The sequence below is a fragment of the Arachis ipaensis genome, chromosome B04 (genome assembly GCF_000816755.2).
Source record: "Arachis ipaensis cultivar K30076 chromosome B04, Araip1.1, whole genome shotgun sequence".
Classification (NCBI taxonomy): domain Eukaryota; kingdom Viridiplantae; phylum Streptophyta; class Magnoliopsida; order Fabales; family Fabaceae; genus Arachis; species Arachis ipaensis.
Window position 1 is genome coordinate 18,405,462 of NC_029788.2, and position 16,001 is coordinate 18,421,462.

A 16,001-nucleotide genomic window follows, 5' to 3' on the forward strand; every position below is an offset into this window, starting at 1 on the left:
GTTATTTGTATTGATTTAAATATTTGGTGTTATTAGACAATATTAGTATTGATTATGGTTATGCTTTAATTTTAGAGAAGAGTTAGTTCTTGTTATATTTTTCTAAGTAAATTTTACCATGTCAAATAATGGTTGGAGTCTTAAAAATTTGGATATTTTTACATGCTAGCTTACAAGAAGGTATTAAGGTAATATAATGTTAACGGCCCGGTTTTCACCCGGTTTTACCCGGTATAATCGTGGCCCAAAAGTGTAAAGGTTTCATCGGGTCTAAGGCCGGGTTTGGGTCTAACAAATAGGCCCGGTATATATTTTGCGCCGGGTCTGGGTCATATCAAATCCGATTTCACCCGACCCATGCACACCCCTACCTTCTGCTACGCCTCACACCCCCTCCTTGCGCTTCACGTGGCTGTTGGTGCGCCTCACGTAGCATCACAAAGGCCTTTAATACCTCCACTTTGGGCTTGTGCTTCACGCAAACTATACTGCGCCTCACTTACCACTCATGGGCCACTCCCAGGACTTGTGGATCTTTCGATTATCTTCCTTACTTTCTCACTAATCTCTAATCCTTTAAAGCTATTAAATTGATGATTGAAGTTTGAACACAAGTTCCATGATTTGAAGCATTGATTGGCAATTATAAAGAATTATCTATAGCTTGACTTGATATTTAAAAAACATTAATTAGTTTAGATTTGATTTTAATTTAATTTGATTTGGTTTGAATTCTAAAATAATTAGGTTTATGGTTAGTATTTAAAGAAGAGAAACACTTATGTGACTTCACCTTCTCCAGCCGTTTTGGGATTTAGAGTTTTTGTTTTTATTTACATCATGAGCAACTAAACTCCTTTATTAAGGTTAGAAGCTCTGTTCATTCTTTTATAGATTATTAATCTAAGTGTTTTACTTTATTTGAGGTTTATGCTTTAATTTAGTTGATGATTGAGTTTTCATTCTTTATCCCTAAAGTTTAGAATTGTTGGAAAATATTCTAACTTCGTTTTGAAATTTAAATATTGTTTTGGAAAAAAGTAATATTGAAATTAGCTTGAAAACTCTTTCTCACAACTTTTTTATTTAACCAGGAATAGTATTTCAAAGAGCGTGCGGCGTTTTGTGATTTTTAATTACTCTAGTTTGAATAAGTGACATAAAATTTGGATTAGAAAACTTTTGCAAATCATTCTTTCTTGTAAGTTTCAATTGTTTAAGACTAGCTTGGATAAGTGACATAAAATTCAACGTAAGGACTATTATTGAATCTTATTTGAAACTAAGTTAGATTTATGCTTCATCTCTTTTCTTAAATAATTGACTAAGAAATTAGCGATTAATTAGGTTAAAGAGGAATTGAATTGCCAGGAAATTGAAGTTTGATTATTTATAATTTGTCGTAATTGATCTTTGCATGCCTCAAATAAATGAACATAAGAATTGTTTTCCTAGATATTGAACATCTGTGAAACCTTAACATTCTCATTATTATTGTCCTTACATTCACTGTTTGCTATTTTTATTGCTCTATGATCACACGTTTACTTTAATTCCTCACTTCTTTGTTTATTTGATCTGTCTAATTAAAATAATCAATTAATCTTTATTGCTTAGCCTTTCTGGTGAGAATGATAACTCACTCACCATAATATTACTTGATACGATTCGATACACTTGTCGAGTTGTAATTTTATAAAATTTTACATCAATATCTAATCCAAAAATTAATGTGTCCAAGTCTAATCATTTTGATGTATGAGAAAAAAATTATCATTTTTAAATGTTTATAAACATTTTTTTTCAAAATTGTAAATATTTGTATACAGTTATTTTTATATAAAAATAATTAAAAATTATTAAATAATAATTTAATAAAATATATTAAATTATTTAATTTTTTTAAATTTTTTTTAAATTTAGATTTTTTTATTATTATTACTATTTGTTATTTTTTTATTTATGTTTTTTTGACTCTATATTACAATTAAATATTTTCCAACTAAGCCACGTGTTTTTTGACTTTTTTCTTTTTTTCGTTCGTTTTCTTTGCCTCTTTCTTTTTCCTCTTCGTCATTTATTCTTTCTTTCTCATTTAATTTATTTTATCTTTCTCCTCCTTCTTCGTCAAAATCTTCACCTTTTTTCTCTCCTTTTTCCAAAATACCCTTTTCCTCTCTTCCCTCTTCTCCCATCAGTTCTCGCCACAGCCGGTGGATTCCTCTCTGCTTTCACGCCATCGCCAAAGTCTCGCTTTTTACTCTCTAAACTGCCTGCCTTCCTTTCTCTTCTTGCTCAAGTAAGTAGCTTCTTCCTTCAATCTCATAAGAATTCTTTTATTCTTCTATAATTCCATCTTTTCTGTTTGTTGTTTTATGTTATCACTCCATTCATCAACAAACATGTTTAACTTACACCGTCAGAAACCCCTTATCTATGTAAACCTAAAAGTTCTATTCCGAAGAACACCACCACACATGTTCTGCACTTCACAATCACACTCTTTGACGGTTTCATACCTCATCAATAACCTTGGCTTCACCCCACAATCCGCTCTAAACACCTCAAAACGGTATAGTTTCAAGACCCCACACAAGGCAGACTTAGTCATCGCATTCTTCAAGACCCATGGATTCTCCCATTCCCATATCGCTGCCATTGTTGCCAAGCTACCTAAGATACTTTCGTCCAATCCACAAATGATCATGCCAAAGTTTCAATTTCTGGCCTCCAAAGGTGCTTCCACCGATGACATTATTCTGCTAGCCACTAGGAACCCTAAATTCTTGCAATCGAGCCTCAAGAACAACATAATCCCTACTTATGGAATGCTGAGAACATACTTTCAATCCGATGAGAAAATGCTCCGTTGCATTGCTTCTTTCCCTGTTTCGTTTATGGAGGCTCGTTTGGTGAACAGTGTCAAGATGTTGGCTGATGCAGGAGTCTCTGACTCTGCTATCGGCTATTTGTTGCGTACCAGGGTTTCGGTGCTCTTGTCTGCTAACTTTAGGGAGCAGGTGGACGAAATAAAGGAATTAGGGATTGATCCTTCAACTGTTAAGTTCGCCATAGCTTTGCGTGCCAAAAAGACTGTACCGAAATCACTGTGGGATGCGAAAGTCGATGTCTTGAAGAGCTGGGGTTGGTCTAAAGAAACAATGTCCGAAGCATTCAGGAGGAACCCTTTATGTATGCTATCATCTAAGGATAAGATTAATGAGGTGATGAAACTTTGGGTCAATCAATTAGGTTGGGACCCTTTGGCTCTTGCCAAGTTTCCATGGCTTTTTGGATATAGTTTGGAGAGAAAGCTTATTCCAAGGGCTTTTGTTCTCCAGTATTTACTTTCAAGAGGTCTGAGAAACAAGAATGATGAATTAAGTAACCCATTTTTTATTTCTGAAGAGTTGTTCGTTAAAAGGTTTGTGGAATGTTTTCCCGAGGAAAGGTCTCAACTACTTAAGATATACCATGAGAAAAAAGGATGTTCATGATAATAGGCAATGAGATCTATGGCATTTTTCCTTTTATCAAGTATCAACTAGTTTTAGACCTTATTCTTTTGTCTTCGTCCATTGCAGGACAGATAGGCTGACACACAATTTTGGTGCATCGCCTGAAATACAAGTAGGTGGGAGTAAAAATTAGAGAAGAAAGAGTAAAATGGGAGAGAAGAGAGATAGAGACATAAGTGAGATTTTGATGGGTGGTTTAACTAGGATTTGTTCACATAGCATTTCTGATTTCTCTTATTTGTTTGTAACCTAGCTGATATGTGGATTCTCTTGTTGCTGCTGCCTTTCCTTGCAATATGTATCTTCCAATTTTTGTATTAGTGTTATCTCATTTAAAGGATATTCTAGTACTTGGTTCTACTCAAATCTCTATTTTAGGTGTAGGTTAGCTCATTGAGCTTAGATATGAGTCATGTATTGATGACCAAGTGAAAGCAAAGTTTGATTGATTGAATAATTGTTCATTCATCATCATATGGTGTGAGTCATGACAGCTTCTGGACACAGCATAAGCATGGTAGTTCAGGTAGCAGCCTCGCAAGGGTGCTACTTGCCTACTTACTACTTGCTTGAGATGGATAACTGTGTATGAGATATTAAATACAGATCAGGATCTTTCTTCTGATTTTCTGTTTTGAGTTCCTTTACTAGATTTTTATAAAGAAGAAACTTAGCTTGCTTTCCCCCTTGGATCTGTTCTGTGTTTTTTATACTTTATGATAGGTCAATTTGGTATTATTTGATTCATGTAGTCCAACCCATCTAATAGAACAAGATTTAGTTGTTGTTGTTGTATTCATTCTCTAACACACTTTAGTAAATATTTTTATATACGTGGAAGACGCTTCTCCGTTATTCAAGTTAGGGGAAAGTTTTGTCCTTATTTGCAGTATGATCATGATTCATGTGAATAACATAGGGTATACGTTTTGCCGTTGGTGAAAAAATGGAAAACAAAAACTTAAAGCTAATTCTGAGTGTGGCATTCTGGTAGAATCATAGAAGCCACAAAGATTTACATCTTAGATTTGTTTATATATAAGGTGATGTTAGATGTTGGTATAAGGGTTTAAAAATTGGATTTGGATCCTCTAAATTTGGAATTTCGCTTTAGAGGATAAAGTGTGATCTTTTACTATTTATTTTATAGGTGGGATCAAAAGAAAATATGAGAGAGAAATAATTTAAGGATAAAAGACCACATTTTATCCCCTAAAGTGAAATTTTAAAATTTAGAGGATCTAAATTCTTAAAAATTAATGTCACGTCTGTCTCGTTTGATTCTATAACTTGCTTTTTAATTTTGATGTTGGCCGAAACATGGTGTGTTTTTCTTTGAGGTGGAAACTACAAATCCAACTCTCGGATTTGTTATTTTTTATTTTAAACTTTTTTAACATACAAATTTAAGGGTCGATATGTTATTTTTATTTTTGGATTAAAAGATTTAGAACCTCTAATTTATTTTACGGCAAAATAAAAAATTTATTTTAACACAAATCGGAGTCTCTGATTTGTGCACAATAAAAGCTAACTGTTAGATTTTTCTATAAATTTTATAATCTCTCAAATTTGAAGGTCAGGTTTGTTAATTAAAATTAAAAAAATAAATTTATATTAGAGAAAAACACACTAACTAACTATTACAATGTATTACACAATCTTCTTCTGATTTTACAATAGTTTGTGCATGCAATAATTTTTAAATAGAGCGCTGATTTGTGACAAATTAATTTTTTGCTTATTGGACTGGAGAATATTGTAAGAAATAAAAAAAAAATATTGTTACAAAGTATAATGTAATATAATGACAAAAAAACAGGATATGTAGTATAATAATAGAATTATCATAATTGAGTAAATTCTTGTTTTGTTCTCAAGATTTAATTTTTGTCTAAATAATAGTCGAAGATAATAAATGATATTATGGCTCCTTAAAAGTTAACTTCGTCTGAAAATAAGTGGTAATAATTTATGTATTTAATTTGTTTTGTTTTTGTGAAATACTTGAATAATAGGTATATAAAAAAAATTAAGACAAAATCGGATTTGGGTATTATCTAAAGTATTTTGGGATAATTTCCACGACTCCATCCCTCCCCTCCCTCCGCCCTTTTATATTTTATTTTTTGAACTTTGGCTATTTGCATAATTATTTTTTTTTTCGAAATTTGGCTATTTGCATAAAAAAAATAAAAACAATTTCCACTCATCTCCAAATTTTTTCTAAGCAGAAAAGATCTTTTTTTAGCATGTTTATAAAAAGTTTACGACAACATTTGATTTTTAGAGTCATTTTTAAAAATGTCTTTTTTTTAAAAGATATTTTTTTTTAAAAAAAAGATATTTTTTATGTAATAAATAAACAAAAAAGTAATTTTATATTGTTATACCCAAATATAATTGATAGATAAAAAGATCTTTTTGTATGAGATATCCAAACATAAAATTATTTTTACTTTTACATAAAATTTTCTAAAAAAAGATAAGTCGAAAAAAAAAATTTTTTTAGAAACTTACCCAAACAAACTCTATATTTGACCTTTGTATTGTACCATGAGGTTTTGTCTTGTTCTGTTGACTTGTTCTGTTGAGCTATTGTGTTTGTAGGATAAAGTTTATCTAAAGTAAAAAGATTGGTAATGTGAAAAAAATAAATATTTAATTATTATAAAATTAAGATAATAAAATTTAGATATGATAAAAATTGTAAATTTAATAATAATTAATTTATTATTATTATTATTATTTTGCTTTAGAAGGTTTTTATTTCAGAATGAGGTTTGGCATAAACGTACTTAATGCAACTAAGCGTCGTATTAAATTATTCGGTTCAATTGAAATTAAAATCCAATTACTTGATTAGTTCTGTTTAAAGTAAAAAAGTTGGTCACAAATAAACCGATGAAAGACTTGTATACTAATTGAACTGGTCTTATTATTTAGGAGCAAACTGGTTAAAAAATTATTAAAAATGTATTTGAAAATATATTTTTTAAATAAGTATTGTTTTATTATATCTTATCGAGACTGTTACAAGATCAACATTTCTATGATCAAGACCATTATAAAATTGGCATTAGAGATTATAACTCGGCAATTTATGTTATTAATCGGCGCTGCATTATTAATCGGCATTACTGTTATCTTACGTTACAAATCAGCTTAACGGACTGCTTCATAAAAGTGAAACGTCCAACCTAACATTTCACTCTTATTATTGCCCTTTAATATAGGCAATAAAGCAGAAGCATAACGGACTGATACATTCTCGCCTACAAAAAGGTATGATCTCCTATCCTAAAGACACATTGAATTCTTAATACTGACTTAAGTTTCGGAGTGCCTTTGCAGGTACACTCCCCCTGTTTCTTGCTCAAAGCTCTACGCGATTGGACATCCCCTTGGAGTAAAGTTCGGATTACCACAAAGCTTAAAGGTCGGCACCGAAGATAACACCTCGGCGTCGATTCCCAGAGACCGAGCTCTCCCTCCAGGTATCCATACAAGAACAATTGGCGCCCACCGTGGGGCCGAGAATATAATCTCTTCCATATATCATCGGCCTCGAAGTTCTCGCCTGAGTCATGGCTGAACGACTTCCGCCCACACCATCCAAACTCCTTCAGATGGTGACCGAGTTACAGCAAGCCAACCAGTGCATGACCGAGGAGAACCAAAGAATGGCACAACAAATTGCCAACTTGAATAACACCCGAATTGAAAACAACAATGATTGGCAAGAACGAACAGAAGAAGCCGAGCAGCAGTCAAGGCCAACACACGTCTCAGACACTGCTCGGCAGGAAGAGGAACAACCCGAGCATAATGAGGAAGCTCGGCAAGACAACGAGAATGACGATCAGGAAAGCTCCCCTGGGCCATTCACGGCCGAAGTGATGAACTTCGTGCTACCCCGGAGGTTTACTCTGCCGACCACCCTAACTCCCTATGATGGGTTAGGTGACCCGAAGAAATACATCAAGAAGTTCACCTCCATAATGATAGTAAACGGTGCATCTGATAAAGTTTTATGTTGTTGCTTTCCATCTTACTTAGACGGTCCTGCACTTGATTGGTTTTGTTCTTTGCCTGCAGGTTCTATTTCTCGATTTCGAGACATATCAAAGCCCTTTGAGGAGCACTTTGCTGGATCGGCCATCTACCTACATGACTCCGATTACTTGAACACAATCAAGCAAGGCCAGCACGAAAGCCTCAAGGACTACATGACGCGCTTCACAAAGATAGCCATAAGTATACCCGACCTCCACCTCGAGGTGGAACTACACGCCATAAAAAGCGGATTGCGACCAGGAAAATTCCAGGAAACTATTGCTGTAGCCAAACCTAAGACTACGGCCGAGTTCCGCGAAAAGGCAAAAGGTCAGATCGACATCGAAGAACTTCGGCAAGCTCGAAAAATAGAAAAGCTTCATTACAGAGACGACGACAGAACTCGGGACAAAAAGAAGAACTTCAAACTGACTTTGCGATATGAGTCCTACACTCAATTCAACACTAAGCGCGACGATATCATCAAGGAGATCTTGAATTCAAAATTAATCAAGCCACCAAGAAAAGCCGGCAGTTACCCAGATTCAAAAGGCGCGGACCGATCAAAATACTGGTCTTTCTACCAGAAGCATGGACACACAACTGACGACTGTGTTATCGCCAAAGACCTACTAGAGCGACTAGCTCGGCAAGGTCATCTGGACAAATACATCGGCGACCACATATAGCGGCGAGCACCCCCCTCTGGAGACCAAAGCTCGGCCACACAACATGGCCGAGATAAAGATCGACCGAACAACAACCATCCCGAACAACCAACACGTATAATTAACTGTATTTCCGGAGGTTTTGCAGGTGGAGGAGCCACAAGCTCGGTAAGAAAGAGATCTTACCGAGCTATGCTTTCCATCAACGCTGATCGAACTCAACAGCAGACACTACCACACTCCCCGCAGATAACGTTCCAGCCAGCCGACCATAACAACAGTATAGCAAATCTCGATGACCCAGTCGTCATCTCTCTACAACTCGGAGATCTCCTAGTAAAAAAGCTGTTGCTGGATCTTGGGAGCAGTGCCAATGTCCTATTTTACTCCACATTCCAGAAGATGAAATTGAGCAGCAACATCCTCCAACTTTCTACTGGAGACCTGGTAGGTTTCTCAGGTGAGAGAGTCCCGGTTATGGGCTCCGTGTGGTTACAAACCACACTTGGTGAGTTTCCTTCGTCAAACTCTTCAGATATTCAATACCTGGTGGTTGATGATAAACCATTATTTTATGGTTTATATTGTGTTTAATTGTGTGTTTTTATCAAATCTTTACCCACTTATTCATATGATTAGCATGTATTTACAATTCCTTCCCAAAATTACTCCATGATTGAAAACTTGCTTCCTAGAGACTTTTAATTATGTGTTTTAATTCTCCTTTATTCCATTCGATGCCGTGATCCCTGTGTTGAGTGTTTCAGGCTTTATAGGGCATGAATGACTTGGAAATTGGAGAGGAGGCTTGCAAAAATGGAAGAAACACAAGAAATTAAGGGGATGACCAGCGAGAAGCGACGCAGACGCATGGCTCACGCGACCGCGCGAAATGGAGAAATCGTAGTGACGCGCTCGCGTGCCTGACGCGAACGCATGGCTTGGAAGCCGCACAAGTGACGCGAATGCGTGGACGACGCGCATGCGTGGCAAGGCAAAACGCTGGATGACGCGAACGCGTGGATGACGCGATCGCGTGACGTGCGCGATATGCAGAATTTGCAGAATTCGCTGGGGGCGATTTTGGGCCATGTTTTGACCCAGTTTTTGGCCCAGAATAGCAGATTAGAGCCAGGGAACATGCAGAGACCGGGGGGAGATTCATTCTGCATAATTTTCAGTTTTAGATCTGACTTTACTCCTCCTCTAGGTTTTCTCTCTACACATTCATAGTTCTTAGGATTTTGTTTTTATTGCTTTTTGGATTGGGATATTGAGAAGAGTTATTACCTCCGCCAAGACTTCATCATTCTAGTTTGTTTTTCTCTACTTTTCACTTACTCTTTCATATCCTTAATTTGTTCAGAGTTACTATTGGATTATTTTGAGAATTTATTAATACAAGAACTATTTTTAATTTTAATTGGTCTTTTTGATTATTATTTATCATGTCTTCCTTTATTTCCCTTTCTTATTTTGTGAAGTTTACATTCATAATGAGCGAGTAGTTCTCTAACTTGATTGGGAGTTGATTGAAAGGAGAACCTTGAGTTGGAATGCTCAAGAGTAAAATTGTAATTGGGTTTATTGTTGGATGGCTCTCTAGTCACTGACACTAATCCTTCCCAAGGGAGAGGATTAGAATTTGTGAATAGAAGTAGACTTCCAACTTGCTTGACTTTCCTCTACCTAGTAAAGGATAACTAAGCAGAACAACATTCAATTATCAATTAATCTTGGGAGAACTCCAACAAGGATAGAACTTCCGATTCATCAACTCGCGGTCAAGATTTTTATTTAAATTATATAAATTTTCTGATTTAATTTCCTGTTTATCAAACTCAAAACCATTTTGGAAAATCTCTGATTAATAAAATAGCACACCTTTCTGCAACTCGTTGGGAGACGACCTGGGATTCATACTCCCAGTATTTTAATTCTAATTTTGTGACAACCCTTCTAAATTGATAAGCGGATTTTTGTTGGTTAAGAACTATACTTGCAACGTATCTCTTATATTAATTTCTTAATCCGCCAATTTTCGCAACGTCAATTTTTGGCGCCGTTGCCGGGGAGTTGCAATAGAGTGCTAAGTTATTGATTGGAATTTATTTATTTGCATTTTATTTTATTTTGCTACTATGAGCTGCATGTTTCTTTCATTGAATGACGCGCTCACTTCCTGATCCAAGCTTGCCAGTATTTGATCCTGAGATTGAAAGAACTATTTCACGTATAAGGCAAGCTCGGCGTCGGTTAGTCCTCTCCGAGGACGAATCTGAAACGTCACTTAAGGAAGAAACAAGCTCCCTTTCTACTGATTCGGTTGATTTACGTGCAGGTGACATGGCAGCACCTAGGAGAGTTACTATCCAGGAAGCTGGAGCCCTTAATTTTACAATGCAACCGTATCAAGCGCATCACCCAGCGGTGGCTGCAGATTTTGAACTAAAGACTGCACTACTCAACTTGATGCCTAAGTTTCATGGCTTACCTGCTCAAGAGCCTATCAAGCACCTTAGGAATTTCTAGGCAGCCTGTTCTACTGTCAGGCGTGATGGTGCAGATGAAACTTCTATTTTGTTAAAAGCCTTCCCATTCTCTCTTGAGAGAAAGGCGAGAGAGTGGTACTACGCCTAACCTAGAGCAACTGTTTAGCTGAAGTTACTGATAAACTGAGGAAAGACATTTCCATGATTGTTCAGGACGAATCCGAGACTCTCTACGAATACTGGGAGTGCTTCAACAATCTTCTGGAAGCATGTCCCCACCATATGATTGACAAGATAGTGTTGCTCGGCTACGTCACACAGGGCATGAAGCGTCAAGATAAGACCACATTGGAAAGTGCTAGCAATGGGTCTATGAAAAAGTACAAGACCACTGATGAGGCATGGTAATTGATCAGCGACTTAGCTGAATCTACTCGGAATCACAGGCAGAAACAAAGCCGGTCAAAAGCTGTTGCAGAGGTATCCTCTAGCAGAGAGACTACTGCTCTAACTCAGAGCATATGTGAAATGACCAACTTACTGAAGCAGATGCAGTTGAGTCAACAACAAGCTCAGCAAGCTCAGCCCTCTCCATCACAGCAAAGCCAACAGTTGGTTCCACAGAGAGTGTGCAGAATCTGTGCTGATTATAGTCATTATACTGATGAATGTCCGCAGCTCCAACAGGAAGACAATAATATAGCAGCCACTCATAACTTTTATGACCGCCCGAATCAAAGATACATACTCAACAAGGAGGCAACTACAACCAAAGTGGAAACTATAACCAGAGTTGGCAAGATAATTCCAACCAGGGCTGGAGGGACAACAATAACAGAAGAGTCAGAGACAATCAGAGAAATCAGAGGTGGAATAATAACAATAATAGGCAGCAGAACCAGAACCAGCCTTACAGAGCACCTCACCTGAGGCAATCCCAAAGACCACAGCACAACCAACAACAAGTTTCGCAGATCACTTATTCTAATTCTTCTCCGAATGACGAGATGCTTCAATCCCTTGTGCAAGGACAAAAGAGCATGGATAGTTCACTTAACGGTCTAACATCCGCTATACAAGCTCTCATCTCTCAGATGGGATCATCCAATACTTCAAACACTCAACATGCAAGCTCCAGTGGAATTCCTTCTCAACCCTTACCCAATCCAAAGGGTGGCATTAATGCCATTACCCTGAGGTCCGGAACTACACTGCAAGAGAGGAATCAGGAGGAGCCAAACCCACCAGAACACGCCCCAGCTGAAGAGGTGGTGGAGGTAGAAGATGCTGAAGAGGAAGAGGACGTACAAGACATGGTTGAAGAAGAAGAAGCTCAACCACAGAAAGAAGCACCAAAGGATGCAGACGTTGCAGAAAACGCCCTTCCTATTCCATTTCCACAAATTGCAAGGAAGCCCAGAAAGCAAATGGAACTTGATCCCAAAATGGTAGAAATATTCAAAAAGGTTGCGGTAACTGTTCCCCTTTTTGATGTTATTCAGCAAGTACCTAAATACGCAAAGTTTCTAAAAGATTTATGTATACATAAAGACAAAATTAATGAATTAGAAACTATTCCTTTAGGTAGTTCTATATCTGCTTTAATGGGAGGTATACCTGAAAAGTGTAGTGATCCAGGTCCATGTATGGTTAACTGTACCATTGGAGGTGTGATATTTTCTGACTGCATGTGTGATTTAGGAGCGTGTGTTAGTATAATGCCTTTGTCTATATATGATATTTTGAGGCTCCCTTCCTTAAAAAGGTCGGCAGCTCATTTTGTGTTAGCAGATAAAAGCATTATTACAGTGGTTGGAATTGCTAAAGATGTATTAGTAAGCATTAAGGGGCTCATATTTCCCATTGACTTCTATATCCTGGAAATGCCCCCTAATGACTCAGGAAGGCCATCATCAATTCTGCTTGGAAGACCATTCCTGAAGACTTCAAAGTTCAAGCTGGACGCATTTTCAGGAACTTATTCTTTTGAAATAGATGACAGAATAGTGAAATTCAGTTTAAATGAAGCTGTGAAGCACCCTCCGGAAGATCATTCTATCTCCCAGTGTGACATCATAGATGAAACCGTGGCTGAAGTTCACCAGGAGGAATTAGAAGAGAAGTACATAGGGCAAGGTCCAAGTGTGGGGACATTTTCAGAGGACAATGAGAGCACTTCACCATTATCACTAGCTCCAGATAATCCAGAGCCTGGCCATGAGCAGAAATTAGAATTAAAACCCCTCCCTCCATACCTCAAGTATGCTTACCTTGAGGACAAGCAGAAGTTTCCAGTTATCATTGCGAGGGAGCTCATTTCCCAATAAGAAGAACAGCTACTCAGTGTACTGAGAAAACATAAGAAAGCGATTGGATGGAGCTTGGCGGATATAGTAGGCATCAACCCTCAGGTTTGTGAGCACAGAATATTCTTAGAAGAGGGAGCAAAGCCTATCCATCAACCTCAAAGAAGATTGAATCCCACCATCTTAGAAGTTGTCAAGAAAGAAGTGACCAGGCTACTTGAAGCAGATATCATTTACCTCATCTCAGATAGCGAATGGGTCAGTCCAGTACAAGTGGTGCCCAAGAAGTCTGGAATCACAACAGTAAGAAATGAGCATGGAGAGCTTTTGACAACTAGAGTGTAGAATTCATGGAGGGTTTGCATTGCCTATAGGCGTCTCAACCAAGCCACTCGCAAGGATTATTACCCCTTGCCATTCATTGATCAGATGCTTGATCGCCTGTTAGGTAAATCCCATTACTGCTTTTTAGATGGTTATACAGGCTATTTTCAAATTCATATAGCTCCTGAAGATCAGGAAAAGACTACTTTTACATGTCCTTTTGGAACTTATGCTTATAAGAGAATGCCCTTTGGCTTATGCAATGCACAAGCTACTTTCCAAAGGTGCATGATGAGTCTTTTCTCTGACCTTATTGAGAACTGTATGGAGGTTTTCATGGATGATTTTAGCGTTTATGGTGATTCATTTAGCCTTTGCTTAGATAGTTTATCTAGAGTGTTAGATAGATGTGTTAGTACGAACCTTGTATTAAATTTTGAAAAATGTCACTTTATGGTAAAACAAGGGATTGTACTAGGACATGTTGTGTCTAATATTGGAATTTCTGTAGATCCAGCAAAGGTGGACGTTATTTCTAGTTTACCTTACCCCTCCTCCGTGAGGGCAGTCCGTTCGTTCCTTGGCCATGCAGGTTTTTACAGGAGATTTATTAAGGACTTCAGTAAGGTTGCATTGCCTTTATCCAAATTGCTGCAGAAGATATTGAGTTCGAGTTCAGTGAGGATTGCACGCAAGCGTTTGATAAGCTGAAGACCGCCCTGACTCAAGCTCCAATTGTGAGAGGACCAGACTGGAGCCAGCCTTTTGAGATTATGTGCGACGCCTCCAACCATGCAATAGGAGCGGCGCTGGCTCAGCGTGAAGGTAAGGATCCTTTTGTAATTGCTTATGCGTCTAAGACTTTAGACGCCGCTCAGTCTAATTACACTACTACTGAAAAAGAGCTTCTTGCTATTGTTTTTGCTCTGGATAAATTCTGAGCCTATTTACTTGGTACTAAAGTAGTAGTGTACTCAGACCACGCAGCTCTAAAGTATTTATTAGCTAAAAAAGAATCCAAACCAAGGCTTATACATTGGATACTGCTACTACAAGAATTTGATTTAGAAATTAAGGATATGAGTGGCAACCAGAATCTAGTGGCAGACCACTTGAGTCGCCTTGAGCATATTAGGGATGACTCCACTCCTATAGATGATAATTTCCCATTTGATAACCTGCAAGCAGTATCTGAAGTAGTCCCTTGATATGCACCTGTAGCTAATTATCTAGTTAGCCGCACTTTTCCTCTAGACTTTACTAAGCATCAAAGAGACAAGCTGAAAAGCGAGTCCAAATATTATATATGGGATGACCCATATTTATGGAGGTGTGGTGCTGACCAGGTAATTAGACGATGTGTGCTTCAATCAGAATTTCAATCCATTTTAGAGGCCTGCCACTCATTTGAGAGTGGAGGACATTTTGGCCCTCAAAGAACAGCTAGAAAAATTTTAAACTGTGGATTCTGGTGGCCTACTCTTTTTAAAGACGCTGCTGAATTTTTTAAATCTTGTTCTCCATGCCAAAGGTTTGGTAATATATCCAAGAGGGATGGGATGCCTTAACAGATTATGCTTTTTTGTGAAATTTTTGATGTTTGGGGCATTGACTTCATGGGTCCATTTCCAAATTCTAATGGTTATTTTTATATATTGTTTGCTGTAGATTACATTTCTAAATGGGTGGAAGCAATTCCTACCCGCACGGATGACGCTAACACTGTTGTTTCCTTTGTTAGAAACCATATTATTTGTCGCTTTGGATCACCACGAGCAATCGTGAGCGATCAAGGCACCCATTTTTGTAACAGGAGACTAACAGGATTACTGAAGAAGCATGGGATAATTCATAAAGTGGCAACAGCCTACCATCCCCAGACTAATGGGCAAGCCGAGGTGTCTAACAGAGAGATAAAGCGTATATTGCAGAAGATAGTCAAACCTCATAGAAGAGATTGGAGCACCAGACTACAAGATGCACTCTGGGCATACAGAATGGCATACAAGACACCCATTGGGATGAGTCCCTTCCGCTTGGTTTATGGAAAAGCCTGTCACCTCCCAGTTGAGGTAGAGCACAAAGCCTTCTGGGCAGTGAAAGAATGCAACATGGGATTTGAGAAAGCCGTAGCTGAAAGGAAGTTGCAACTGCAAGAATTAGAAAGCCTTCGCCTAGAAGCTTATGAGAACTCAAGGCTATACAAGGAAAAGATGAAGGCTGTGCATGATAAGCACATCAAGAGGAGAGAGTTCCAACCTGGGGACTTAGTCCTCCTTTACAACTCTAGACTGAGGCTCATGCCAGGCAAGTTGAGATCAAGATGGGAATGTCCATATAGAGTAGAGAAGGCCGAGCCATACGGAGTTTTCCACCTGAGTCATCCTTCAAGCTTTGAATTCATCAAAGTTAATGGACATCGCTTAAAGCTATATCATGGTGAGAAGATGATGAAAAACAAGGAGCTAGAGATCTTCCTCTTGGAGGATCCACCAACAGCAGAAGACTAAGCTAGTGGAGCGTCCAACTTAAGGACGTTAAAGCAAAGTGCTGGGTGGGAGACAACCCACCATGGTATGATCGTTCCTTTCTTTTTTCTTAGTTTTCTTTTTCAATAACTCTTCTCATTCTTAGCAC

The 16,001-nt window shown here is 37.8% G+C and overlaps 2 protein-coding genes across 3 annotated transcripts; both read left to right on the plus strand.

Moving 5' to 3' along the window:
• Positions 2,104 to 4,351, plus strand: LOC107639066 (transcription termination factor MTERF5, chloroplastic). Of its 2 annotated transcripts, none has more exons than XR_002360806.1 (2): positions 2,104 to 2,299; positions 3,585 to 4,351. XR_002360806.1 is itself a non-coding variant. In XM_021120924.1 (2 exons), the coding sequence occupies exons 1-2, from the start codon at positions 2,376 to 2,378 to the stop codon at positions 3,649 to 3,651; spliced, it is 1,116 nt and encodes a 371-aa protein (XP_020976583.1). In that variant the 5' UTR covers positions 2,104 to 2,375; the 3' UTR covers positions 3,652 to 4,351. The 2 variants fall into 2 exon arrangements, 1 of the variants encoding a protein (XP_020976583.1); XM_021120924.1 differs by having other exon boundaries at positions 2,104 to 3,424.
• Positions 7,106 to 8,263, plus strand: LOC107636189. The gene has a single exon (XM_016339713.1). The coding sequence runs from the start codon at positions 7,106 to 7,108 to the stop codon at positions 8,261 to 8,263; it is 1,158 nt and encodes a 385-aa protein (XP_016195199.1).